This window comes from Urocampus carinirostris, chromosome 20 (genome assembly GCF_059441175.1).
Source record: "Urocampus carinirostris isolate Australia breed hairy pipefish chromosome 20, RoL_Ucar_1.0, whole genome shotgun sequence".
NCBI lineage: Eukaryota > Metazoa > Chordata > Actinopteri > Syngnathiformes > Syngnathidae > Urocampus > Urocampus carinirostris.
The window spans coordinates 3,420,363-3,447,967 of NC_142368.1; the positions used below are offsets into that span (position 1 = coordinate 3,420,363).

Here is a 27,605-nt window from a genome sequence, read left to right on the forward strand (position 1 = left end):
ACTTTCGGGTAGTAAACAAAAGCAAAAGAGGCATCTGTATATCAATCTGTTTATTATGAAATTAAGTCAACAAATAGTCAAAAGGAAACTCCATTTGGGGTTTGTTGAACCACGTTAAAAAAAAATCTTCCAATTTAAAGAGAAGCACAAGGATGAAAACGTAATCCTTTGGATCTAAAGCCAAAATTAAGCCACCTTTAGAAGCAACATGCATTATGTAGATTTTGTCCTTTTTATTGTCTTTTCCTCGAAACAGGAACTTCAACAATGTGTTCTGGGTTGGAAATAATGACTAATTGGAACAATAAAACAATTTTGAAAGGGGGTGCTGGTTGTCCTAATTTGAAAAGCTAGACAATCTCAAACGAGAGGCCCCATCTCAGTCATGTCCATCATGTGGGAGGAGGGGGATAGTACTGGTTGTACTGGGCATATTGGTTGTACTGGCCCCATGAGTTTTGGTTCCAGGCGCCGTACTGTTGCTGAAAACGAACAAAACAAAACAAAATTAGAGAAAACTAAGTCAACAGGGACGAAAATGGGTCAGAGCTTAAAAATGTGAGCATGATGTTGAGGAAATACAGTATTTGTGTGTAACACGCAACCCTTTTTTTTTTCATAAAATCTGTACAAAATTTTTCTCAGCTCAAACAAAGCATTAAAAGTGAGAAACGTTGAATATATGCGGCTATGATTCAAATCATTTATCTACAACATAAACTATTTCACAAAATATTTATTCTATATCCTTGAATGTGCAATTCATTATCTGATACACTTAAGAGCCATTTCCCTCATTGTGCTTTCTGAACTTTATTTCCTTTGGGACCACTTTATATTTTCTCCATTCTCCAACATTCGTCTCTGGTACCGTCAATAAACAGTGTGATAACGAGATAATATAATGCACATTACAAAAAATTGAGAACCTGCTGCACACGCAAACGCCACTGATTCTAATTCAAACTCCCAACCTCAAATGCCCAATTAGCTCTAGGAAATCGCACAACCCTCATTAAAACATTCTCTCCTTGGATCGATACAAATTACGTCAGTCACCCTTTTTGACTTCAAAACCGTGCTATTTTCCGAAAGAGGAGAGATTTGAATGCCTGTTTTCCAGTGAATCTTAGTCGCAAATCTCACCTGGTACCATGCGTTGTAATCGTATGCGCTGTTAGCTTGCACGTCAGTCCCTGCCGCGACCACGGATCCGTCGTCCACACGTTGCCTTTTGGCGTCCGGTTCCTGAGAACTGTCGTAGCCGTTTTCCGCCTTCCTTTTCCCCATGTCCACTTCCTTTTGCAGCTTCTGGTGTTCTTCGTAAGCAGCCACCAACCTGAAACAGCATACGGCTTGAACGATGCCCATGCTCCTGAACAACATTTTGTCCAGGCTAAAAAAAAAACTCACGTGTGGATGTCCGTGCCGAAATCATCGAGAAATTCCACTCTGCGTTGTGCGAAAAGGAGACGCGCCTCCAGTTCCATGCGGCTCTTTAAAGCCCGATCGAAGCAGGCCATGATCTCAGGCTGGTTCTGGGTGATGTCGCCGCTGTACTCCAACTCCAGCAGGTTTAAGTAAAGCCTGGGACAAGTCTGAGAAGAATAGGAAAATCGTGAGAGTGGCATTATTTATTTGCCAACTGTAGAAAATAAAATCTATGCGTATCCAATTTCATTTTATGATTTTTTTTATATTAATATGTTAGGAATGCATAATAGCAAAATATGATGTCATGTTATCAGGTCAATGCATTGATGCACTCAATTCCAAAACGACGCTATTTAAAAAAAAAAAAAAAAAAAAAAACAACAGATATTATTGTTATTGTAAACATTAAAGCAGGTTTAGACAATTTATTCTCCAGGACCAACAACAAAAAAAATAAACTTCTTTTATTGTCTGGAAATGCAGCTTCAGTACATCTAGGGCAATCGATAGAATCAAACTGTGTAAAATATGTCCAAAACACCCAACAACGCAGACAGAAAAATAGAAATCCGTCATTAACATCACTGCTTCGTTGGAAATAATGTGGCTAAACGAACGGATAACAAGACGCAACGCACGTTTACAAATAAACACTCATAAAATTACCCGCAATATGGTAGTAACAATTCAAATGAGAGTATGAATTATTTGTTGCAAGAATATTTTACTTTTTAAGTGACAGCGTAGAGTTTACCTCGTCTCTCTCGATGGCATCCGTTAGGACTTTCCTGGCCTTGCTCAAGCTTTTTTGCACTTTAAAGTAAAGTCTCGCCAGCTTGATGGCGTAAAAAGACAACTCTGTTGCAGTCTTGGAAGAGTCCATCGCTTCTCTCAGCAGCGCCTCCGCCTCGTCCATATTGCCGCGCCGACGCTCCAGGCTGACCCGCCGCAGACGCACCATGGCTAGGCAGGGCACCACAATCTCAAGGTTCTTCAAGATCTGGTCAGCACCTTCCACGTTGCCTTGAGGTGAGAAGAGCCGGGAAAATTAAATCTGTTCACTTTCTATGATTCCCAAAATCGACAACAGTGAAGGAGATGGCTTCTAACCCTGCTGCTCCTCAAAGCCAGCCCACAGCAGATGGATGGCGGGCTTCCTGGGTAGGTGGATGGTGCACGCCTTCGTGTAAACGTGCCGGACGCCTTCAATGCTGTGCCCCTCCAGGTATTTGGCGTACTTTTAAAGCGTGAAAAAGGAGACGAAGTGGAAAGGATAGCCAGGGCAGGACAGGAAAGTGGGGAGAAAAGAGAAAACAGACAAAGCCAGACGTTTACATTTCCCGCTTCTCTGACCTGTCCGGACGTCGTCATTGACAAGATCGTTCTTAAATTTTTCTGTGTAAACCCATCAGCACCTTCATGGAACCAATTAGATAAGATTCTGTAAGGTAGTGGGAGACGAGGAAGATGCAGTTGGCAAATGCTGCAGTCAAATCTTGTGTGGCAAGCTGGCCATCCCCTAACACAACAGATACAGTCACATATCAACGTTACACGCAAAGAGTGCACGACGGTTTGCTCTCGTTTTTGAACGTTTTTTTTTTGTCGGTTTACTCCTCGAGATTGTCATCGATGGCGGGTTGGGGCGGGGAAAGTGCAGGGAAGCAGCGAGAGTAGAAGTGGTGCGGAGGGTATTTAGAGGAATAGGGAACGCCTTGATACCTTAATCCAAAACTCTTCATAGAGAGCACAAGCGATGAGGCAGCGTTCAAAGAGAACGACAACGCGCTCCGGGGTCCCATTCTCCATCTCAAAGTCCAGGTACTCGCGCCAGTTGTTCAGCTGCGTCTTCTCCAGGGCTTTGGTGTGAAAGTATGGCCTTTTGATCTAAAAACAGACCCAAGTTACACATTTGAAACAGAAATGTAATTGATCAAACATAAAAATAAGTAAATGACAATTGTACCCCTTCTTCAAATGCCCATCTCTTGCTGACTTCGTGCTCGTTGTGGTTGAAGACTTCCTGCCGACCCTCGATGACTTTGTGGCGCATGTTCTCAATCTCCGTCACCCTCTGTGAAGGAAACACAGAACAGAGCACACTAGGTCAGACGGCTTGTTCACAATCACCGGTGCCACTTGATGTAATAGCTGCCGGTGGCGGTCCCGCAGCCATAGATTTACATCACCAGAGATAAGAGGCCTGCAGAGGGGGGGGGCGTATATATGCACCCTGCATATCAACCTCTAGGTGGAGGTGCTGCGGGTCAATGGGCCTCGGTTGTTCCGTTTAGTATAAGGGCGAGTGTCCCTGACAGGATGCCAGCATCAAGCCCCCCTTGGCTGTCTTTGGCTTTGCTGCCGACATAAAGACAACTCTTCAAACTCTTCTCCTAATCCACATGGTCATTGTGGACAACAGGCGACCTCCATCTAAGTCCAGAATGTCTTGTCTTGTCTTTTTCGTGCTTTCAAAAATCTTCCCATGTATTTGTCCTGGCCTCTTACCTTGGCAGGATCGGCGAGGTCCTCTGTGCCAGGCGGCAACACCTCCTGGGGGGCAGACGATTCTTCTCCCGCCATGGTAGTCAGGTTGGCTTTGTGGAGCTCTAGTCTCAGCTGGATAAACTCCTGCTCTGACAGGAAATGTCTGGGGTGGTTGCCTTGCACGTGCTCTTTAAACCTGCGTGTGGCAAGTTGACATTTTGACAATCAAGAGTTCGATCAGTCGTGTATTCAATTTCTCAAGACTTTCCCCTTACTTTTGGAAGTGCTGAGAGTAGAGCTGTGTGGGAATACCCAGGACGCGGTCGTAGATGGCAGTGACGTTCGCCAGCTTTCCCTGCTCCGACTCCCATATGATAAAGGATTCCCAAAGGCGGTCTGAGCGGAAGTCCGTACCGGCCGCCAGCACGGCATGCTCGTATGCTCTGGGGAGGAAGAAAATCCAAATGTATTTTAGGGCTGGACTTACAACAATACCCTTGATCCCGTGTGTTGTACTCACGCTCTAATGCGTCCCTCGGTCTCTGGGTCACTAGTGTCAGAGTTCTCTTTTATGTAGGTCATATAGTGCAACCAAAGGTCTACGCTGAGTGGGATGGCCTGCAAGCCTCGCCGGTACACCTCCTCTGCCACATGGATGTAACCGTGCTTTTTCTCCATGTCTGCGTATTTCTTCCAGTACCCGTAACAGTACGGATACCGAAGGAGAAAAACATCGAATGATTTTCTCACCGCTTCGAGGATATTCTGACAGAAAAAGAGTTAATGAATTGGCGTCAATCTTAACATTCATCCATTTTCATCTTTGCATGTTATATTTACCTCTTGCTCAACATATTGCAGCAGGTACACCCAGCCGTTGAAGTCCTCCGCGTTGTCTTCGCACCCTTTCAGTAGTCTTTCAAACTCACTGGGCAGTTCAGGTTCTGAGGGAATGGTGAATTCTGGAACAGCAGGCGGCTGAGCAGCCACTTCTTGAGTTGTGTCTTTGGTGCCGTCCTCGATCTCCATCTCGTCGTGGGGTGCTTGCGGCGCCTCAGTGCCATCTGCAAGGGAATCAAAAGAGGCAAATGCAGTGATTCCCAACCACAGATTGCCAATGATTATTTTCTTCAATAACGCTCAGTTTTTTACCTTGATTGATCGTTCCCTGGTTGTTTGGTTGAGCATCCATGGTGTCTGCTGGGAGTCCAGGGGGCTGTTCTGGGGGCTGTTCTGGAGGCTGCGGAGGAAGTGGCGGCGGTGGCGGTTGCTCATCTGGATAAAGTGGGGCGTTAGAGATCTGAAACTGCTCCACACCTTTCTCCACAGAGCCCACCTCCGGTGGGGGAGGTGGGGGTGGGGGCGGAGGCAATGGAGGGTTGGGGTAGTCTCCAGCGGCAGAAAGAGAATCCATGCTTGGTTCCGGGGCAGCTTGCCCTTTGGTCCAGTCAGCAGTTTGGTTTAGAGGAGGATATGCTTCTCCATTACTCGTTACATTATGAGGCTCTGATTCCAGCATTCCGGTGACAAGCTTTCCTGTGAGGAATCAAACAAATAGTAAAAATGAAGTTTACGTGTTGATTTCAATGATAATGGATAGTCACTGTAGACTGCTGCATAATATCTTAGTTACTAGATCTGATATTGATCAGTTCTCTCTTTCAATAAGATGCATTTTATTTTAGCAATTTCCAAGAGTTTTTTTTTTTTGCTGTGAAGAGCTTGATTGGCCAATCGCCAAGGAAATTAAATTATTTATAAATCTGTGATTGCCGTAAGTGCCTATCACCACTTACTTTTCGATTAGCTTAGCCAGCAAAATAGGCTAATAATTTTGATAAGTCTAACAAAAACTCTAAAAAGGGATGATCGGGAATTGGGACACATTGTATCTTTTCAATCACATCTTCAATATCTGTCATGATATATTATCATTGAAAATGTAGTTCATTGGAGTCATCCATATGAAAGTAACAGGAAAGAGAGCAGGAAATTATAAAACGTGAAACTACTTTGCATTCACTTGCATGGTGTTGTATCAGAACTTCAGTTCTCGCGAGATTTGAGGGAAATAACCCATTAATCTTTATTCCTTTCACAATATTAGTCACTTACAAAGTGTATAGACTAACAGTGTAAGTGTTTATTGGGCCAATCAATAATGTAATACAATAATCGAAATTGTTTGATAAAATTGGGAACTGTACTCGCTTGATCATCGCTTAAAATCCAATTGCTATGACGCCATAAGAAGCATTCAAAGTTGAACTTAATAACAGGCCTCCGGGGTCATCTATTTCCTGGGATAACATTCTCACCCAGTTTGAACGCAAGCGGCCGTCCTATCAATATTATTTTTCAAAAGGAGCGAACGATATGTGATATAGAGTTTTAAAACACAACCGTGCTAAATTCAAGTTATAAATCTATTCAAACCGTGGTTGACCTTGTTAAATCCGTGTGATGAATAAGGCCATTTGCCGCCGACTCATCCAGGAAATAGTCGAACCCCGAGGGTTAGCTAATCTAGCTAGCTGCGTACTGGCAAACACTACAGTATAAAAACCTTTTGGACGCATTTTTACAATTGTGTGTACGAAAATGACGTTTGTAATCTTACCAGGGGTTTCCATGAATTCTTGTAACGAACTTCAAGAGACGTTTTCAGTCACTTTAGCTAATGTACGCGGCGTGGTTCATCCACCATCTTTTTTAATCAACTGCACTGAGAAGAAGCCAGTCGTGCGCATGCTCGGGAACCAAAGCGTCGTCAGGTTTTGTGTAAGCACTTTCAACACATGTTGTTAAATGTTTATGGCTCAATAAACATGCAAGGTCACTCGTCATAAAACAATATCACAAAAAAATAATAATGTGATGAATTAATAACTTTTTTGATGACGTATTTTTTACGTGACGAAACAGCACACTACCTCCCAATTTCCAAGCTACCGATTCTGTAGTACATACGTATAAAATCGCTATGTATGAAAAAGGAACTTAAAAGTTGCATTCAAGCATTATTCACAATGCACAATTACAACGGGTTTTTTTTTTTTCCATAAAAAACGTGTTTTAGATGTGAGATTTTAAAAAATGAGTATGATGGAGTGTTGTTTGCAACACAGGGGCAATCAAGAGTGATTTTATGCTCGTGCTCCCAGTTTTCTGTTAGTCTATCATGAAAATGTCGAAAGTAAGAAAAGGCTTGTTTCAGGTGGAGTCCAAACCCCAACTTGAACCCCCCCAAAAAGATGATCCAAATCAATTCCTCGTTTTTTGGCAGACTCAATCCAAAATAAACTAGCAGCAAAATTATACGTCTTAGAATATTTGTTAAAAAAATATGTTCTTCAATAAAAAAACAAAGAACATTTTATTTGACAGGTTTGAGTCTTTGAGTACTGAATGCTATTAAGAAATGTTTCTAAAAGTGCACAGAAATCACAGCCGAGTCCGCCTTTTCCGCCGACTTCTTTTTCATCTTCCCCTCCTCTTCTCCCTTGCTTCCTTCTAATTCGTCCCCATACCAAAAGGGCACCAGCTAGTAGAAAATGTAATAATTTCAGACAGTAACTTTGAAATGAGTCTGCGGAAGCCATTGTTATTAAAAAAAAAACACTTTATTGTTTCTCATTTTTTTTAAAAAGCTGTCAACAAAGAATAAGGAAAAAGTCACATTCCTGAGAGCACAAATTGATCACAGCAGATGTCAGACGAGCTCTGAAAAGAAACATCATGTGTTACTCAAGTATTATGGCGTGGACTCGTCCCAAATCTCCATAACATGGAATACACACACATGCGTTTACAGGACGGCGTCAAAATGTTTCTCATCTTCCTGAGATAGTTCAATTTTCTACACACACTCACTCATTCGTTCGCAAAGCAGTCAACGACTTCAATATATATATATATATATATATATATATATATATATATATATATATATATATATATATTTGAGTAACAGACGCGTGCATGTTGGTGCACTGCAGCAGTTAAACAGCGTCACCTAGTCCAAAAAAATTGCGCAACCGCTAGATCTGCACATGATCTTTTATGGAAGATGATTCCTTTTCCAACAATTTTCTAGAGGAGGGCAACATGGGTTTTATGAATGTAACAATAACTATATGGAATCTCAGAGTAGAAGAAACGCATGTATCACCTCCTAAAAACATAAAAACAAATTAAATTGTGCTTTGGATCCAATTTAGACAAACGTGGCAATAAAAAGAAAAAAATTGACATTACATTGCCTAATTCTAGTAAATATGACATCCTGGAACACAAAAAGGGGCTTTAAAACAATAATGTAACACACACGCTTTTCATTGAAATGCATCAGCTTCCTACTTTAAGAATGGAATCCATAAACACAATCTATCCGATCAGGTAGAAGCTACCACAATTACTGTACAAGATCATTACCAACTTAATGCTACAGTTCAAACTACAGTATTTGTTTTTCCGTTGTCTTACTAAATCCAACACTCTGAAAGCTACATCCCCCCACCATAGTCTTTTGAATAAAATTAGAAATATTTATAAAGGGGTAAACTAACGTTTACTTTATACGTCGAGGAAAGTGAATGTGCTTCCTATTGGCGGATTCCGCGATGAACAAATGAACAAGGTGCACGTTGTTTCCGAGCGGATCGGCGAAACGGACGATTCGGAAGACGTCATGATCGCAGATTGTCTTGGGTGTGTGTCTTTGAGGACTTGAGTTGCAGTTGAACTTGAGTTGGGCCCCTCGTTTCCTGTTCAGCACTAAGTTGGAGGGACGCTAAAGCATTTAATCAACGTCTTCCTAGCGCGCTGAATTGTTCATGTGCCCTCATTGTTCACACTAGAGAAACAATTTCTTCATGTCTCTTTCTCTGTAGCATTATATCTCTAAACTCGTTTCCTAATTCTACTACTATTTGAAATTTAGAGATATTTCTTATTGCTTCTGAAAACTTCCAGACACCTCAATGTTTGAATATAAATCAACATTTGATGATTACATCTGGCTCAAAGATGGAACAAAATATTTGTGATTTTTAACCCATTTGGGTGCAATACCCCGTTACTACCACTAGTGGCAAGAGCCTCCTTCTAACACAGTGAGACCCGAAGTGGTTGTAAAATTACATTTTTGTTTTTCTAGAGAGTAGTAGGAATGTTGTTTTTCGTTTACTTTCTCACATTACATTACTATTGTACAAACTAACAATTAGTATCTGCGGGAAATGAGTATGGAAGCACGGCCCACAGGTGCAGAACTTTCACAAACTGCAAAAATGTTTTTGGTTTCTTGGACTGGATTTATCGAATACATTATAATCACCAAAACATTCTCCTAAACCCTTACAAAAAATCTGATTCATGTTCAACTTCAAAGGCCTCCTATGACACAACCTAAGTGGTTAATTGTTTTTGTTTTTCTATATTTGGGGTTAAAGCAGACAAGTGAAGGTCTGATTTTTATTCCCACCATTTTTTTCACATTTTTTAGCAGATGAAATGCATCAGAATACAAACAAACGGATATCTCTTTGCGAGTCAGGACATACAGTAGTGCCGCTACACATTTTGACGAATGCACTTTGATGCAAGGATAGAAAAAGTACAAGTACATGAACAGTTTAACGCTTGCTAAGAAAAATGCTTCAATGGCTTTTTGCAGACTTGAGATAGAATGGCATCTATTTCCCCACGATCCATTCAAGTCTTTAAAAAAAGGGGCAATTAAAAAAAAACTCCCACAGAAAATACAACTAAGACCCTGACAGACATGAACTTAGTCATGAGTTATAACTTACGTGTGGGGAGAAAAAACACAAAAACTGTCAATTGTCCGTTTTGGCAGTTACTCCACCGGGACGTCCTCCACCTTGACGGCTTCGTGAGGCGTTCCCGAGTTGGAGAGGTCGGAGCCGTCGTCTCTGGAGAACTCGTCTTGCGGCAGCATAAGAGCGGCGCCCGCCTGCAGCCCGGCGAAACACAGATGCTTGATGACCTCGCTAGGGTTGGAGAAAGTGGTAGCGCAAATGTTGCACTTGTACGGCTTGGTGGTGGCCAGGAACATGGCCTCCATCTGGCTGCTGTCGTCGCCGGCGGCGCAGAGCTCCATGCTCTGCCGGTCCACTAGCGTGTAAGCGTCGGCTCCCTGGTTGAGGCACACGTGGCGGGCGGCCTGGTTGGCGCGGCAGAAGCTTTTTCCGCAGGCGCTGCACTTGAAGGGCTTGCCCGTGTGGATGTACATGTGCTCTCGCCAGTGGCTCTTCTGGATGAACTTGCGGCCGCACGTGCAGCATTCGTATTTTCGCCGTTTTAGCTCCCGATCCAGGTCCCCGTTTTCCAGGTTGTCGATGTCGGCGATGTCCGAGGGGGGCGGCGTGTCGGCTTGGCAGTTGGCGCCTCCCGCGCCCCAGTTGGAGGTTTCGGCGCGGGGTGAATCCGACATATTCCCGGAGGCGGGTGTCGTCGTTTGCTCGCCGTCGCTGATGATCTCCATGGCGGAAGCTCGAGTCCCCTTCGCGGTACTGCCAAATTCTAAAACATGAAAAATGTGAGAAAATAGTCAACCGTTTTTGCATAACATATATGTATATGTATGTATGTATATTATTTTATCCATACATTCAAGTCATTTTTATTTGTATAGCCCTTAATCACAAAGAGTCTCAAAGGGCTGCACATGTTACTGCACAGACTATTATTACTGACTATTTTTACACCATCCCCTGATCTGAAACCAACATGGGGGCAAGGAAAAGATGCATTTTGAAGGCAGCCTGTCTCATCTTTGACTTCCTGAACTGTGACGTCATGTAAGAACACCAGCACCCTAGCAAGCCAGTCACGATATTGCAAAGTTTCCCATGTCATTCAAAGTCTCTGGCAGTCCGCCAGGGCTTAATTGGTCCCGCCTGGAATCATTACAAAATAAAATGTTATTTTTCAATGTATTTAAATGTATAGAATATTTTGTTTGACTTTTGCTCTGCTCAAACAATCATTGAATGCATGTGGCCATTATTCAAATGATTTATCGACAACTATGAACACGATACCAACATCAAACATACAATGTCCTTATGTTATGTCTTTCAAGGTCCAATTCATCCATAGATACACTAAAAAGTGGTTTCCCTCAGTGTGCTTTTTTGCATTCAGTTATATCTTTCAGGCTGGCTTTCTGTTTTCACCATTCTATAGCATTCCTCTCTGGTACAGTGAATAAAACAGTGTTGTAATGAGACCAAATCTAATATGCATGACAAGCGAATAAATTCAGTACTCCTGCTCTCACAAACTACATCAATTTTAATTCAAACGCACATCCAACGCCCAATTCACTCTGGGAAATCTCACTATACCCTCCTCTCCACCTCAAAACATTTTCTTCTCGGATCTATACAATTCACATAGGTCTCCTTTTTTTACTTTAAAACGGTGGATTTCACCTGAATGTGAGATAATTTCATGCCTAAAATACATTTTGATTCGATTTGTGTGAATGGGATCACCATTTTAAATGTGATGTGTTCCTTCAATGATTTCACAAATATAGAGGAAGACAGCCAGATAGGTCAACTTTGAGACCAAATTTCTCGAGTTCCCGGATATTTTGAAACATATCTGCATAATTGTGGTGAGGAACACAACAAAAAAAAATTGGTCTTTGTGAATACCTTTCAGGAGCGCCTCTGCCTCGGACTGCTCGGGGATCGTCGCCGGGGAGAGGGCATTGTGGTTCTCCGTTGCCACTGCCACTTGTGCATGCTGGAGTAGATGCTCCCTTAACAAACTCCTCTGGTTGAAGCGGCTCCGGCACAGGTGGCAGGAGTAATGTTTCCGAAAGGACGAGCTCCTCTTCATGATGCTGGGCTTCACGTGGAGGATCGCGTTGGCGCCGCTCGGCGACTGTGATGCCGCTTCCTCTACAGCAGGCTGGACTCCGCTGGTAGACGCTTCAGCCTCCGGGGGGGAAGCAGCCGGTTTTGCTACGGTCGCCTCTGCTGGGTATTGAGCCTCTGAACCCAGCGTCTCCATGTCGACGGGCGAGGAGAGCGGCAAATGTGCCGCCAGAGCCGCTTTCTGGTCGGCGATTTGGATGCCGTAGAGGGAGGTGGAGAGGTTGATGCTTTGCTCGGGGTGTGCGTAGACCGACTGGCTGGCCTCCTGCAGCAGGGGGTAAGCATGGAGGAAGCGCACACCCTGCTCCAGACGGGTGGGGTCGATGAGCTGGGGGGCAAGCTTGCCCGTGTACATCAGGTTGAGAAGGTAACTGAAGATGTCCGGCTGGATGTCTGTTGCTTTCAGACGCACGCAGTCGCTGAAAGGCAGACATCGGACATTTGGAACTTTGAGCCATACGTTGAGGCATGACAGAATAACACAAAGGCGAAAAAACACAGTACACTGCCTTAAAAAAGCTTATATTTATATTGTAAAGTTAGGGTGCGTTGTTTGAGGTTGAAAGTAGAATATTTTCTCCATGAAAATGTGTTATCAATGCCCAACTTACTTTAAAGAGTCTTTGTATCTGCACCTACTGTATCTGCTTTTATCTTACTTTTAGCATTGCTGTTCTGGGATGTGCAACACATTAGGAAGCAAGAAAGGTGGGAGGGAGCGTTTTTTTTTTTTTGCAGCATGTTAATGTTAAAAGTGGGAAATGCCCTGCTTCAAATACAGTCCTCACGCCAGCCCTAACCCCAAAAACGATGAAAAATAATTCATTCAAGTTTATGATTTGCGCGTTCTTGAGGAATGAGCCGACTGAAGCTGCGATCAAAACTTTAAGCCGGGAGATCGCGGCAGATGGTAGGAAAGTTCCATATTCCAGACAGCACCTTTCAGCAATATATTAATGAGCAAAGCAAAGCATTATCTTGTTTTACTCTAAAGTAAATAATCAGCAAGAGTAGAAATACTTTTCTGCAGCACTGTTTTAAAATACCTTTCATGACAATCAGATCCCAGATTCTTTCATAGACAAAAACACATATTTTGATGCTCAACTTTAAACTGCCCTAAAAATGTTTTGGTGTACTGTTTTTCTAATCCTATTTGCACATTTTCAATTTCGTCTAAACTAAGGCATGTGTTGCTTGAAGACCATTTTTCATTTTCTTGGAACATAAACTAAAATTAATACTTGCTGCTAAAAAGTAGTGTATAGTGATTTGTACATTGTACAACTTTCTTGTACCATTTGAAAATATATTTAAAATTCTCAAAATTTGTATTTCAATAAAGTTGTTTATCTTTCGACACTTTGAACTCATAAAAAACTAAACTTTTACCCCACTGGCAGATAACTCTGCTAATTTTAAGTATATTTTTGCTATCTTTAGATTTTTTTCAACTTGTTAACCTAAAAAAGGGCTGAGTTTCGGTAGATTTGCTATGCTTGAAAAAAAAAAATTCACAGTTTGTGAGTAGCCCTTTTATATTTTGCCTTCAAAGGAAAATGTGGAATTTAAGGGGACATCAATCCATCCACCCATCCATCTTCTTCCACTTATCCGGGGTCAGGCAGCAGCCTCAGCAGGGAACCAAAGACCTCCCTATCCCAAGCCACTTCATCCAGCTCATCCGACGAGACCCCGAGGCAGTCCCAGGCCAGCCTTGAGACATAGTTTCTCAGGCGTGTCCTGGGTCGTCCCCGTGGCCTTCCGCCGGTGGGACATGCCCATACACCTCCAGAGGGACGCGTCCAGGAGACACTCTTCTCAGATGCCCAAGCCACCTCAACTGGGTCCTCTCAATGCGGAGGAGCAGCATCTTTACACCGAGTCTCTCCCAGATGACCGAGCTTCTCACCTTATTTCTAAAGGAGAGCCCAGCCACCCTGCGCAGGAAACTAATTTCAGCCGCTTGTATCCGGGATCGTGTTCTTTCGGTCATGACCTACAGTTCGTGGCCATAGGTGAGTGTAGGAACGTAGTGTGATAATGAGATAAAACCTAATATTTTTCATATATCATTTATATATCTGGTGGTCCAGTGCTTTGGCAACCAAGCTGATCTTGGACCTGTTAGAAAAATGTATGGAATATTTTTCTGTGAAGAACCCACAAAGTCTAGTTTGGTTATTTGTTAGATAATGTTATAAATGTATATATTTTCCGACTTTTGTTCCATAAAGTAATTTTAAAACAACAGAGTAATCAACACAGCCCAACAGATCATTGGCTGCTCTCTGCCCAGTCTAGAAAACATTGCCGGCTTGCGATGCAGTAGAGCCATTCACATTATTAAAGACAATACCCTTCCCGGCCACCATCTCTTTGACCAGTTACTCTCTGGTAGGAGATACAGGTCCCTCAAAACTAGGACAAACAGGCAGAGACAGCTACTTCCCCAGGGCCATGACAACCCTAAAGAAAATCACAAAACTGTGAAAACACATTTTGTGATCATTTGGGGTTTATTTTTCTTTTTACAAAATGCAACTATGACAGAAATTAAATACATTTATGTATATATATATATACATACACCATGTGAATTATATCGGATTTTATATTATTGCACTTATTTTCATTGCACTATTGTTACAATGCCCTCTACTTTATTGCATTACTATTATAACTTTTTATAAGTAATATGTTGTACTGGTAAATATTTTAGTTGCCTGTACATTCTGATAGACTTTTCTCTCTTTTCTCTTCAAAGTCTCTATAATTCAGTACATGTTTTACCATGTAGTGCCATGTCGTTGCATACAATGTTTCACAATAGTGATATCAATGCCAATTTTATTTCTAAATAAACCATACAGTGTTATTCTGTCATTTCTTATTTCATAAACGTGTTAGTATTTATTTTCTGACTTTTGTTCTTTAAAGAATCAGAGGAGCAATATTTTTTTTTACATTTAGGCACTCCCGCGGCCCTACTAAGGATAAGCGGTGCAGGTAACGGATGGATGGACATTTAGGCACTCCGGCAATCGTTTATCAGAGAACGAAAATGTAACTGTATGTGTGCCTGGCAGGAAAAAGTTTGTGGACTCCTGTTCTACGCTGTTGTTTGAAAGTACGTGTATGCCCACTGCGTTTTGTACCTGTCCTGGTGAATGAAGAGCATTCGAAAGTAGTTGGAGAATGCGGCCAGCACGGCCTTGTGTGCTTTGAAAAAGACGTCGCCGATGGCCACGGTGCAGTCGCACAGGAAGCCGAACTCTCTCTGAGCGTTGAGCTGCTGCAGCAGGATAAGACCGTGGTTGGCCAACTCCATTCTTCAACCTGTGCACACACATCGGCGCACCGGCGTCAGTTTCCTGTCTGCCGCCACACGCACACCATGACTTTTTTTTTAAAAAGCCCGGAAGCTCAAAAACAACAGGGGGCGGCCCAAGATAACTCCCGGTTTATAATTAGTGGGCGAAAAAGACAGTGAGCTCATTATGAAGAGTTTATTTCCTTGCGCGGTGTTCTCATATGACCGGTGTGGTCGAGCGCTTGTCACACCACGGTGCTTCAGACACTGCCCTTCTGTTAGATTGCCGGTCAATCCCATTTGTTGGGAAATTAACGTAACAAACACGCAGAGTCGAAGTATCGCTTACTGAAACAATATTTGAGATGTTTTTTTGACACGAGTGGGTAATGAAGATGCCCTGGGTCATATTGACTCGGGACATTATGTCGTTCGTGAGAAATGAACATGACAGGAGCTTCCCATGTAAAAAGTTAAAAGGCGCACTTTTGAGGCGGGGTAAGGGGGGATTATGACATTTATTAGTCGACATGTCATGAAAACGACAGGAGAGCATCAGGCGACATCAAGTCCTTTAAAAGGGGCTTGTTCCATTTCATTAAGCGCTCCACTTTTTTCAAATAAATTTGAGGGTTGCGTAAGGACGAAATTATCTGCGCAGGAATGCATGTCAAATTTCATATTATTATAATATCGTATGGGTTTCTACATAATGCTTTATAACCAAATTTAGAAAAATTAATACTATTTGGGAAAGTTAGCACGCAAAATAGTGTTTCACAACCTTATTTTGGTTCATGAACATTCAATGAAACATGTTTGAATCCTAGAACTCAAGAATCAGAGCTTCAAAAAGAACTCTTGAGAATATATAGTCAAGTTAAGTCATGTTTATTTGTGACACCCTGAATCACAAGAAGTCTCTAAGGGCTGCACAAACTTCAGATTATTGCAAACTGCAGACTATTATGACACCATCCCCTGATCTAAAACCTACATGAGGGCAAGGAAAAACTTAAAAACCTCAACATGAGGAAATGAAGAAACCTTGAGAAGGGACCGCACATGAGGTAATCCCCCACAAGAAGTCTCAAAGAGCTGCACAGACCACGGAGTATTGCAAACCACAGATTATTATTACACCATTCCCTGATCTTAAACCTACATGAGGGCGAAGAAAAACTCAAAACCTACGCATTAGGAAAATGAAGAGACCTACAGGCATGAAAATATATAACAACAACAACAACAAAAGAGATCTTTCAGTTTGCTTATTTTATGTATTACTTTTTACATCAACTTTTTTTGTTCTTTGTAAAATAATGAACAACTAATAATTAAAATTAGCATTACAATTTTGGGGGATGGCAGATAATTTTGCTCAATGTTTTTCTATTTTATATTAGTTCTACTCTTATTTTATGTTAGTATATTTTCTAAAATATTTTTTTCCCTATTTGGGTAAAAAAAGATTCCCTTTTTATACAAATGATTGTTTTAATATTCCTTAAAAATGGCTAAATTATGTGCTATTTGCAATATCAGGTAATTTAGCTCACTTTAGGGATTATTTTACCAATTCTTTCAGGAAAAAAAATCTAAAGGTTTAGAGCTAGGAAATACGTCAAACTGTGGTAAAATAAAAAGATCATTTATATTGATATACGTTTTATTCCTATTTTTATATGATATATTTTTAAACATTTGTTTTTTACCATTTGAATAAAAAAAGCTCAAATTTTTATAGGTAGATGTATTTTAATAACTCTTAAATTGGTCTGAATTGTGTCATTTACTGTGTTTATTACTTTTTCTTGTTTTCTTTAAAGAAAAGAATCAATTTTGTAACAAAATAATATTTTGAATAAGCAAAATGATTTGCAAATGGGCCAAGAATTGTTTTGCAGGGTGGGCCAAAGCATTTGCTGTAAAATTGCATATTCAAGATACTGTACGTTTTAAAATCTGAAGTATCCCTTTTGAGAACCATTTGAATATTACAGCAGCTTCTGCATAGAAATATTTCTTTTAAGAAAATGGTTTCAGTTGTGTACTTTAATTCTTAGTTTTCCCAAAAGGACAAGGGGTCAAAGAATCTTCCACGGAGTAGCACAAACGTGACACTTAGTTCATCCAAGACAGGGACGAGAACTGTACCCGTTCATCTTGAAACAGAGTGACTGCAACGAGTCCTGACACTGGGTAACGGGGCCAAACGAGCCTCAAAGGCTGCCTTCGGCCCAGCGCCTTTGAGCTTCCGGTAGCCCCGCCCCCTTTGCCCCACAAAAACTGATAGACGACTACGTAGGAAAAAAATCAAGGCCTCCCTCCTGGCATTGGTGATCAGAAAATGAGTGTAAAGGTTAAGCTTTATTATATTAGAACCCGTATTAAGCTGAATTGCAGAAACAATAAAGAGCACCTAAGACAGTGGTTCTCAACTGGTCTTTCTTGAGGACCCACCACCCCACACTAAATACAAGCCGCGAACCAAATCAAATCGGGTACACAAAAACATGCCCCCCCCCCCTTTCCTTTCTTTTTGTTCTTTTGTTTTCTTGTTTTCCTCTTTTCTTGTTTTTTTTCCAGCTTTTTTGTTTCTGTTTATCTTTTATTTTTCCTTTTTTTCATTTTATTCTTTTTTCTCTCCTTTTTCTTTTTTACAAATATTTTTTCTTTCAATATTATTTTCTTTTTTCCCTTTTTCTTCTTCCGTGGTTCTCCTTTTCCCCTTTATTTTTCCTATTCTTGTTTTACAACTTTCTACACAAAAGGCTGTGCAAATAAAGTAATAATAATAAAGTGGTTTTTAGTCCGTTAAGAGTCGCCATAGTTTGTATATTCACTGTACTTTTTAACACTTGATTTCTGTACACTACACCTGGGGTCTCTGTGGTGCCCCCGAAGGCAGGGTGAAGTGCCCACAGTCCTGTTCTGAAAATAGATCACCAGTGCTGGGTCATTGTGATTTTCTAGTACAATATTTTTTAGTGGTTGACTCGGTCTATTTAACCGTACTTACAATAATTAACCTGGAATAACATAGTAACAACGTAGTAATAACATGATAAGTTGTCATTTTAGAAATGTATATAAAACTGGTTGCCTTTTGCGCCAATTAATGACCAAAAGTAGCTTTCATGTTTAAGGTTGGAGACCCCTGCACAACGCAATACAGCGACAAATAGTGATCTAATACACCGGTTTTGCTCATACCATAGGAACATTTTGGTGGCCCACCAGAGTCTCATAAACATATAATATGTTTAAATATACCGTATTTAACGGTGTATAACACGCACTTGTATATAACGAACGTGCACCCCTAATTTTTTATTAGTGATCTGTAAAAAACCCTGTTTCACTATTTCTGACCTCAAACTTTGAAGTTGAATGCAACAGGAATCGAACCCGGGTTGCAGCAGTGAGATCACAGAATTCTGAGCACTGGACCACTGGTGGTATACAGTAGATAGCATATGAAAAGGCAGTTAATTTTATCTAAATTTGACACTATTTTAGTCACGGTACCAGAGATGAATATGATTTTTGTTGTGTATTTTAGATGTAACAATGACAATCAATTTGTCACAATGCTTACAATAGAAGATTTGAAGAGAAGGTCACATATTGATCATAGATCAGGCTTCTTGATTTTGCTCTAAAAATGCACAAGATGAATGTGTTTGACTTTAAGATGTAGTTTTTTTTCAGGAGGAGCATGCCCCCCCTAGATGGTCCAACCACCAGGGCCTCGTGAATCCCAGCATGCTCTTCGTGTCCCCGTCCCTCTCTGTAAACAGTTTAGTGTATGGTAGCGCACCAAAGAGCTATCATTCCCAATGGACCCCACAAAACACATGCAAAAAGTGGACAAGGAGAAAAGAAGAGGAAGAGACTTTTTGTCTGGCCATTGATACCAATCAAAAGATAATAGAAAGGTATTAAGACACACCACCGTGAAGGAGGAGTTAAAAGACCAGGAGGAGAACGCAGTGCTCATTCCATCAGCCTAAATTAAAGACATTTTGGCAAAATTCTATAAAGTCTGAGAATGTGTGGAAAGAAATCACCCAGGAAAAGAGTTGACAGGTCGGGCTATTGCTCATTATGATGACGTCTGCCTTGCGCATTTCCGTCTGACTGTCATTAGCCGGCAAAACCAGACGTCATCTAATCAGTTTTTCAAGAGACTCGAGACAAAAACACTGTTCAGGACCAGTTAACAAAGAGTTATGAGGTAAATTCAGATTGTAATTATTTCCTTTATACTTTATACTCATTTTATTTTTATTGTTCGGTAATCCTATTCAAATAAGTATTTGTTTCATGTTCTGATGCTCTTTCGTGATTTATTAAAAACATATACTATTGTGGGGCTTGGAACAGATTAGCACGTTTACATTCAAAATGTGTCTCTACTTACAAACGATTCAGGTTGTAAAGCTACTCCTAAGAACAAATTAAATTTGTAACCACTGTATCTTCATTTGGCCGTGCTCAACATGTAAACACACTTTATCGATCTTTTTCTGTGGTGTGAAATGACAGGTGTCAACTTAGTTTCGCAGGGCATTATCACCATCTACTGTTAAGGAGTGTACTTGACCTTTTTTCTTTACTTCTTATTTTGACTAGTCAAAAGCCCTGAACCCACTAAAATACCCTCCGCCACCCATTATTTGAGAACCGCTGATCCATGATTGGCACATTCAACACAACTTAGGAGGAGGACTAAAGGCACAGAGCTCATCAGTTCCAAGAGCTGCAGCTAAGTCCCGGTTTTGCCGTGGCCTGGAAGACGACCACCTGCTTCAAAGGGGAATCAACTTACCAAGCCTCCCGCTCCAAAGACGTTTTAACACGTGCTCGTTCCTGCTTTTGCAATTACGGCCCGTAGGGAAAAAAAAGGGCCAATGGCTAGCCTCGACCCCGGGAGGTCACTGGAGGACCGCGGCGGCTCTGGGGCATCACATGATCGGGGCAGTGGGCGTCGGCCCACATTCCTGAGAAAGAACTGGTTCTAAAACACCCCCTACCCCCAGGCCAGAGGGGTACAACATGAATATCTTTTTTGTGGTAATCTTGTTCCATCGTAACAGCCTATTTTCTAAATAGGGTGCACCTAAAAACCCTAAATTGGTCAGAAATCAGAGAGTAACTTTGTAACCCGGTGAGTCCCAAAAATACTGGTCTGCGTTACTACACAAGGTTTTACGGCATACTACCGTATTTGTGCAATGATTCATCTATTGAAAAACGTCGTGAACCAAAATCAAAAAGTATTGTACGCAACAAGAATCGAACCTAGATCACAGAGGTGGGAGTGCTGGAATCATACCACTGGGCCACCACTGATATTGATCAATGTTTCCCGACTGGTGGGTCGGGATCCAAAAGTGGGTTGCGGGTCTTTGCCCTGGCAAAAAATTGCTAGGAAAAGAAATAACTGAGGGTCATTTAAGCTCCTTAACAGTAGATGGTGGTAATTCCCTGCCAATGCGAGTGGACACCTGCCGTTTCAAACTAAATAAAAAGACTGGTAAAGTTATTTTATTACCTATGTTGAATGTGGCCTCATGCAGATATAGTCGAGAATTTATGATATATGGATTTTAATATCCTAAAGACAAAGCCACTGAGGTGAAGCAAGTTGGATGCCATTATAAATGCAGCTAATTAAGTATTAAAGGGAATATTATTACTTCAAGTCACTTTGGTTTTGCAGGTCATTTTTCTTTGTTTTGTTAAAATGCGAATATATTCTATCCCTCATTTAAACTGCACAATTCCTTTATTCAATACATTTGACAGGTGGATTTTTTTCTTGATTTGGGTCGCGGCTTGCAATTGGGGTGGCATGGTGGCTCCTGAAGTCAGAGCTGTTGAGAACCACTGCTAAAAATAATATTTGAAAAAAAAAAATCAAATTATATATTTTTTTATTTTATAATTTTATTGATTGGTTTTCTGAAATTTAAATAGTTGACTCCCTTGAGCACTTGTGCGGATAAAGCACATTTCTATTGTGACCCTGATTTAGGCAAAGATCTCAATTTGGCTCATTTAGTGAATTAGCAAGTATGTTATGAATGTGACGATATATAATCTTATTTTTGCCAATTTTGTCGGAAAGGCCCTATTAAAAATAATTAAAAATTAACTTTCAAAACTATCCACTTTACTTCACATGATATTTTGTCACCGTCATTTGGACGTAATGGAAAACCTCTTCCTTAATCGTGTGAAGAAGTCCAACTTTGTTGGCATTAGAAAGAATATTCTTCTGCCTTTTGGGCCCGTCCACAGTCGACCTGAGCGTTTTGTTGACATGATGGCTTTTAGAGAAACATAAAATCGAAGAAGATTTGTGTGTACGTAATATATAATTAAGACCGCTATGTTATTGATGCAGAGGCAGACACAGGCAGAAAAGGGGCGGGACAATCGTTTAGCCGATCGGAATGCGGAACACAATACACAATAAAAATCCGCAAAAGAAAACCGTAATACAGCAAAGGGATTACTGTATATACTGTATATGTATGATACGCACAAGAGTTAGACAAACACACAACAAAAACTCTTACTGTCGTTTGAATTCCCTGCGCCTTAAAGTCCAGTGCACCTTATTATTGAAAAATATATTATAAAATACTATTTTGTGGGGGTGTGGCTTATAATCCGGTGCACCTTATAGAGCGGCAAATATGGTACCAACATTATTTTTCTCTACTGTAACCCACTGTCCTGGTAAGCAAAACATTTCTTCTACCCAAACAAAATCGATCACCGTTGATTATTTACCGCCCTGTTGAATTAGACGGCGTTGGTTAATCGTAGCTTATAAAGCAAGGACTTATTGTACACAAGAGCCCATCTCACCATCTGCCTCCAACAGATGGTCGCACACCCGCCGTGCCGGGGCCGCTACCCTCGGATTGCTCCCCTCCCGGTTAAACGGGGGTTTGCCTTGCTTCTCTGGCCAAGTGTTTGCTAACGGGGGTCTTAAAGAGTAGCGTTTCAGGAAAGGAGCCTTTTGTTACTACAAACATAAATACGGAGTGTTCTGAGCTTGGTTAAAGGTCAAGTTCTATCGGGTTGTGTGACGATTGATCTTGGAAAGAGGGTTTGTACGCCTTTTTCATGGCCAAATTCAAATGCACTTTTTAAAGGGTCTTCAAAGCCAATTTACCAATTCCTCCAGATCCATTAAAATAACGATACCGGTGTGAGTCATGTATTTTGAAGAGTCACAAATATGTTTGTGATTTTTTATTTTGCGTAAGTATTTATCAAGATATATTTTTAGACCCCAAGTAGATCACGAATTTGTTTTTTAAACAGAAATATGTATTTTTTTAATAATTTACCACAGTACCTTCATTTTTGACACAGCCCAATATAAATATCCATAATTGATAACTAATCATTGCTCCAATACATATTTCAGAGTGTAGCATGCGCGTGTTCTCTTGGGCGCGACCCGATGACGGTTCATGGCACAACGCCATACAAACTATCGATAGCTGCCGTTAATCACAAGGGAAGAAGAAATCAATGGCAAAGCAACATTTTTAGCAAGCTTGTTGAGGAACATTGCAACAGTTTTAAGCATTTACAAGCACGGAACCCAAGATTCAAGCAATTTTTGATCCTTGAAAAAAAAAACAATAAAGTTCAAGCATTTTCAAGGATTTCAAGCACCAGTACGAATCTTGTGGATATTGGGAAACAAAAAAAGATGGCAAAAAAAGAAAAAAAATAGACACAATAATATAGTCAACAACTCCACATGTCAATTAAATCTAATCCCTTCGAAATAAAATAAAAGACTTCCTGAATAGATATCCTATTGGTTAAAAAAACAATCTTGGTTAAAGTTTTGTTTATTCGTGTGCATAATTTTTTTTTTAGCAGAATGAATGTATAAATGATAGCCCCAGTGACATCAATTATAAATAATTAACCCCGATCCTTGATTGAATATAAAAAACACTCAAAAATAACACAAATTAGAGTCAAATATGGACCGTTACTTGGATTAAGTTATTCAAGTTTTTGGGTGTTTTTTTTTCTCTCGAAACGACACAGCATGTTTTTTTTTTTTTTTAAACAGACATAAATATAGTCTTTTGAGCTTGGCTAAAGGTTGAGTTCCATCTATAATTGATCTTGGATATCATGAAAAAAAGCTAAATCTCTTGTAAATGTAATAAAAAAGGCAAAAAAAAAAAAAAACCAACCAACAACAAACAGATACAATTATGCGGTCAAATGCTCCATGTGTAAATAATATCCAAACCCTTCATAATAAAAGACTTCCTGAATAATTGGTGTAATGTTCTGTTGACTAAAAAAAACAGTGACAAAAATCTAGAACAATACTGTTTAATATAAAAAGAAAAACTGCAGAATGAATGTATTGACAATGGCACCAGTGATGACAATAAAATAACTAACCCAGTCTCTTGCTTGGATGAAAAATAACCCCTAAGAAGTAACCCAAAACGGGGTACAAAATGGACTGATCCATTACTTAGATCAGATTAATCCAAATTTATTGGTTAATTTTTTTCCCCCCAAAACTATTTTCTAAACAAAATGACTATATTTTAGGTCAGTTATTCGTACATAACACACATTTTGGGGCTCTTTGAAAGGGAAGGGTCTTTCATTGGAATAATGGTATCCAGTTTTAGAGGGTTGCTTTGTTCGGATATACAGATTTTTGAAGAAGCACCCCAATGTTGGATGTGTTATTGTAAACAAAGAAGCGTTTTTGTCTCCTTTTTTAAGATCATTCAAAAAAAAAAAAAAAATTGGGGTAGGTTTTTCTTGAAACAACCCAAAAGGTAGGTTCAAATTCACCATGAGATGGCTCAGTCCTTGCTTGACCCAGAGTTCCTTGAGTGTTGAATTATTTTTTCAAAAGCTCAAATACAACAATAAATATGTTTTCCTGAAATAGTACAATGCTTTGATAGAGAACCGAATGAAAGGATGACATTGACTGCATTTCCGCGAGCAGTAACCAGTGGCATTTATTTACTCTTGGAATCTATTGGCTGCGGGTGTTATCTGGGAAGCAAGCTTGATATGTTTTTGGAATAACAATAAGTAATAGAATGTCAAAAAGGCAAAGACAGTGTTAAGAGATTTAAAAGCTTGTTTTGGGTAGCAACAAGGTTGATATTTGTCCTTAGGACAAATATGACAACTTTTAAAATTGGATACATTAGATATGCTGCTGAATATGTGCCCTTGATAAGGTACCGTGGTATGACGAGGGTGTCAACATAGCAACATTTCGGTTATTTACATCAGGTTCAAGTAGCAAGATTCACACGCTATACATTGAGAAAGTAAAAGGGCAAAGTAATGAGGGTACATAGTCTAAAAAATACATTTTTCCTATTTAAATTACAAATCAATCAATATCAGTGCCGTTCATCACAGACCGTCTTGAGAAAAGCGTGGCCCCAGGGGTACCAGTAAACTTGTATTCTAAGGAACCATTCTCCGGTATTTCTGTTGCTTTCTAATACAATAATTCAGAACATTACTCCAATTTCAGTAGTGCCGGTTTGAGGTAATGTCAATCAAACAAAAACACCATGGACTGGTCCCCAACCAATTGCTAATTTGATGCCATGTACCCTTTCATTATATCAAAACATATCTGTTTTAAGTCCCTAAATACATCTAAAATAAACTACTTCCTAAACTATTCAACTTTCATCCCACAGGTGCATTCCATCATTATATTTATTTTATTTAACTGTTGTGAGCGTCTGTATATTCAACATTTCGAGTTGTTGGGTGGGAAAAATGAACGGAGCAAATGCATGCTTTACTTCCCGTCGTTTAAACGATTGTAATTCCCTGCTCCCTGGTCTCACCAAACAGAAGAGTGGGATTTTTATCATTGTACATCAAAGGATTTTAAACAGCACTCTAGTTCTTTTTTTTTTAGTTCTATTTTGTTGTCTGGAAGACGTTATGCAAATACATTTTGATTTTTTTTTATCCATGATCTGGAATAGAGAATACACCCTTGATGCAGAAAATCCACAAAGGATGGATTAAAAACACCGAACTGGAACCAGAACCTAAACCATAGGTCACCATTGGGGTCCCCAAGGGAATCAGTGAGCCCACTAAGATCCCCTAAAGGCCATGGACTGCTCATAGCGGGTCATGGCGTTTTCTAAGAAATCTGATTTCTAACTGGTTAAGTGATTGACTGAGCGTCTTTTAAACCTACTCCCTGGTAATAACATGATAAGAACAGAGTGACAATATAGTAATATTATGATTACTTGTTATTAGGGAAATACGTATAATTTTTGTTGCTGCTAAATGTTATTGCACTATTGTTCCGATGCACTATTACTTTTCATTCATAAACAATCCACAATAATGTAACTTAAGCCAGTCTCTAAGTGCTACATTATAAATATTTTTGCCTACTTATCCCGAGTTGTATTTCTTTTTCTCTCTCTTTGAAGGCTTAATTACATGTTCAACCTGGATTGCCTTTTCTAACCTCATAGCATACAATGTTTCACAATGTTCATATCAATGACAATAAAGACAATTCAATTAGTCAATTCCTACTGGCCTACTCCTAATTGTTAAGGCCTGGAAATAACATTAAAAAAACATAAGACAGAGTAATAACTGGTAGCCATTTGACCCCTCAAATTATCACAAAATATGAGTTTAAATCCTATAATGAACTAGTTAATGATTATTTGGAATGAATAATGCAGCCTAATCACTTTGGGCACAGACTTATTACTATATAGTACTGTGCAGCTGTTTTTGTTTGAATATAATGTAGCTTCCTTTTTATTTAGGGGTTCATATTGTTTAAAAAAAAAGCCACAAAAAAACAACACAACCCCGAGGTCCTATAATAAATTCATCGTTTGAATAGTAACCACCCTAATTGCAATTTAAGTACTTGCTAAGAGTAATTAAGTTTAGAATGAACTCCATTTGGAGTGGGAAGGGGGAAGGAAAGGGAGACAATTGTTTCAAGCGACATAGAGCCGCCCCTGCTGGGAGGCGGACACGTGGATCACTCACTTCCGTAGACTTTAAACTTTATTCCCAGCGACAACATATTCCAAACATCAACTTAACCTCGAAGGATTTAAACAGGATGTAAAAAGGACGTTGAAACGACATCAACAAGGCAACGGCGAGGAGGACCGGACGTGCGCGCCACCGCCGCGACACAAACGGACGTGCGCGCACGCGCAGACTAGACCAGAGCCGTGCGCGCGCACGAGGAGGGGGGGGGGTTGGGACTAGAGACCACGAACTTCTCCGTTTGTCGAACATTTCAATACCAAAAAAATACAATAAAAAATAGCCGATTTACAAAACTTTTGCGTGGTTAGTGTTTACCTTATCCGCTGGCCGTGGGTTGAAACAGTCGCCGTGACGCCACCGTTGTTTATTTTTTGGTCACCGGGCGGCGTGGGAAGGAAGGAGGGGAGGACACGTCCGTCCTTATCCGGACTAGCAGCGGCTTTGCGAGGCTTCTCGTTAGGCGGCGGAGGGTCGTCGGTTGTTTTCCGGTTAGGGGGTTTTACGTTACGGTCACATGACTGTGGCGAAGGGAGCCCAGCCAAACGCAACCGTCGCGAGGATCCGTTGGCTAAGGGGGCGGTCGCGGTAACGTTAATTCCCCTCCGCCTCCCCCCCTTCTCTCGCCTACACACACGCCACCAGCCCAAGCGCTGTCCTTTTTTGTGTGTGTGCGTGTTGTTTGTAACCGCCGTTGGAGCAGAAAGAAAGCCCCGCGGAGACCAGCCGGCGACTTTAGCCGGGGATGCTATATGCTAGCTGGCTAGGTGACTCTCACACGAGACGGCAACGTGCTACTGTTTGTATATAATGCGCTATTGAATTAGATGTGAAATGTCTTAAAGGGATACCACCAAAAGTTTTGCTCATTGAGTACAATACAAATGAAGGCTAAACGCCTTACCTTTAAGAACGCACAACCGAGAGAATATGACTTGGCCACTTAAAATGCATACTTGTCAACCTGTACGGTTTTCCCGTACAAAGTACGTTTATTAAACATTTTAAGACGTGCACGACGTACGAGAAAATCTGTACGGAAAAACGCAAGTTTGTCAATTATGGGTACCATCCGGTATAAACCGACTATCACGAAACGGCAAACTAATCAAGTCAAACGAGTTCGCCGCGGAAGCCTCTATCTCGGTATCTGTTTTTTTCGAGCGGTTTGATGTAGTGAAAGGAAGTCCGTCTCTTTTTAGAGAACCGGCTTTTTTGGCTCAACAAATTAAAGAGAGACGGCTCTCAAACGGCTCACTTGCTTTGATGCATTATATTACGAATGATTATGTTGTATAAAGAAGTTAAGAAGAAAAGTAAATATAAAATGAAAAAAGACAGGTTTGTGGTGATCCCTT

General features: G+C 40.6%; 3 protein-coding genes across 3 annotated transcripts; 1 reads left to right on the forward strand and 2 right to left on the reverse strand.

The window, feature by feature from the left end:
• Positions 1–35: 35 nt before the first annotated feature.
• prpf39 (PRP39 pre-mRNA processing factor 39 homolog (yeast)) lies at positions 36–6,695 on the reverse strand. Its single transcript, XM_088324624.1, has 13 exons — positions 6,542–6,695; positions 5,074–5,457; positions 4,762–4,985; positions 4,442–4,686; positions 4,197–4,364; positions 3,943–4,117; positions 3,401–3,508; positions 3,157–3,321; positions 2,545–2,671; positions 2,189–2,457; positions 1,414–1,598; positions 1,147–1,339; positions 36–482 (listed from the first exon to the last, which is right to left on the reverse strand). Exons 1-13 carry the CDS (start codon positions 6,552–6,554, stop codon positions 393–395), a joined length of 2,346 nt encoding a protein of 781 aa, XP_088180750.1. The 5' UTR covers positions 6,555–6,695; the 3' UTR covers positions 36–392.
• LOC148346018 (uncharacterized) lies at positions 6,663–14,485 on the forward strand. Its single transcript, XM_088324626.1, has 3 exons — positions 6,663–6,702; positions 13,390–13,852; positions 13,931–14,485. The coding sequence occupies exons 1-3, from the start codon at positions 6,670–6,672 to the stop codon at positions 13,948–13,950; spliced, it is 516 nt and encodes a 171-aa protein (XP_088180752.1). The 5' UTR covers positions 6,663–6,669; the 3' UTR covers positions 13,951–14,485.
• zbtb2b (zinc finger and BTB domain containing 2b) lies at positions 9,383–27,069 on the reverse strand. Its single transcript, XM_088324625.1, has 4 exons — positions 26,566–27,069; positions 14,993–15,173; positions 11,610–12,253; positions 9,383–10,467 (listed from the first exon to the last, which is right to left on the reverse strand). The coding sequence occupies exons 2-4, from the start codon at positions 15,163–15,165 to the stop codon at positions 9,782–9,784; spliced, it is 1,503 nt and encodes a 500-aa protein (XP_088180751.1). The 5' UTR covers positions 15,166–15,173; positions 26,566–27,069; the 3' UTR covers positions 9,383–9,781.
• Between the last annotated feature and the right edge of the window lie 536 nt (positions 27,070–27,605).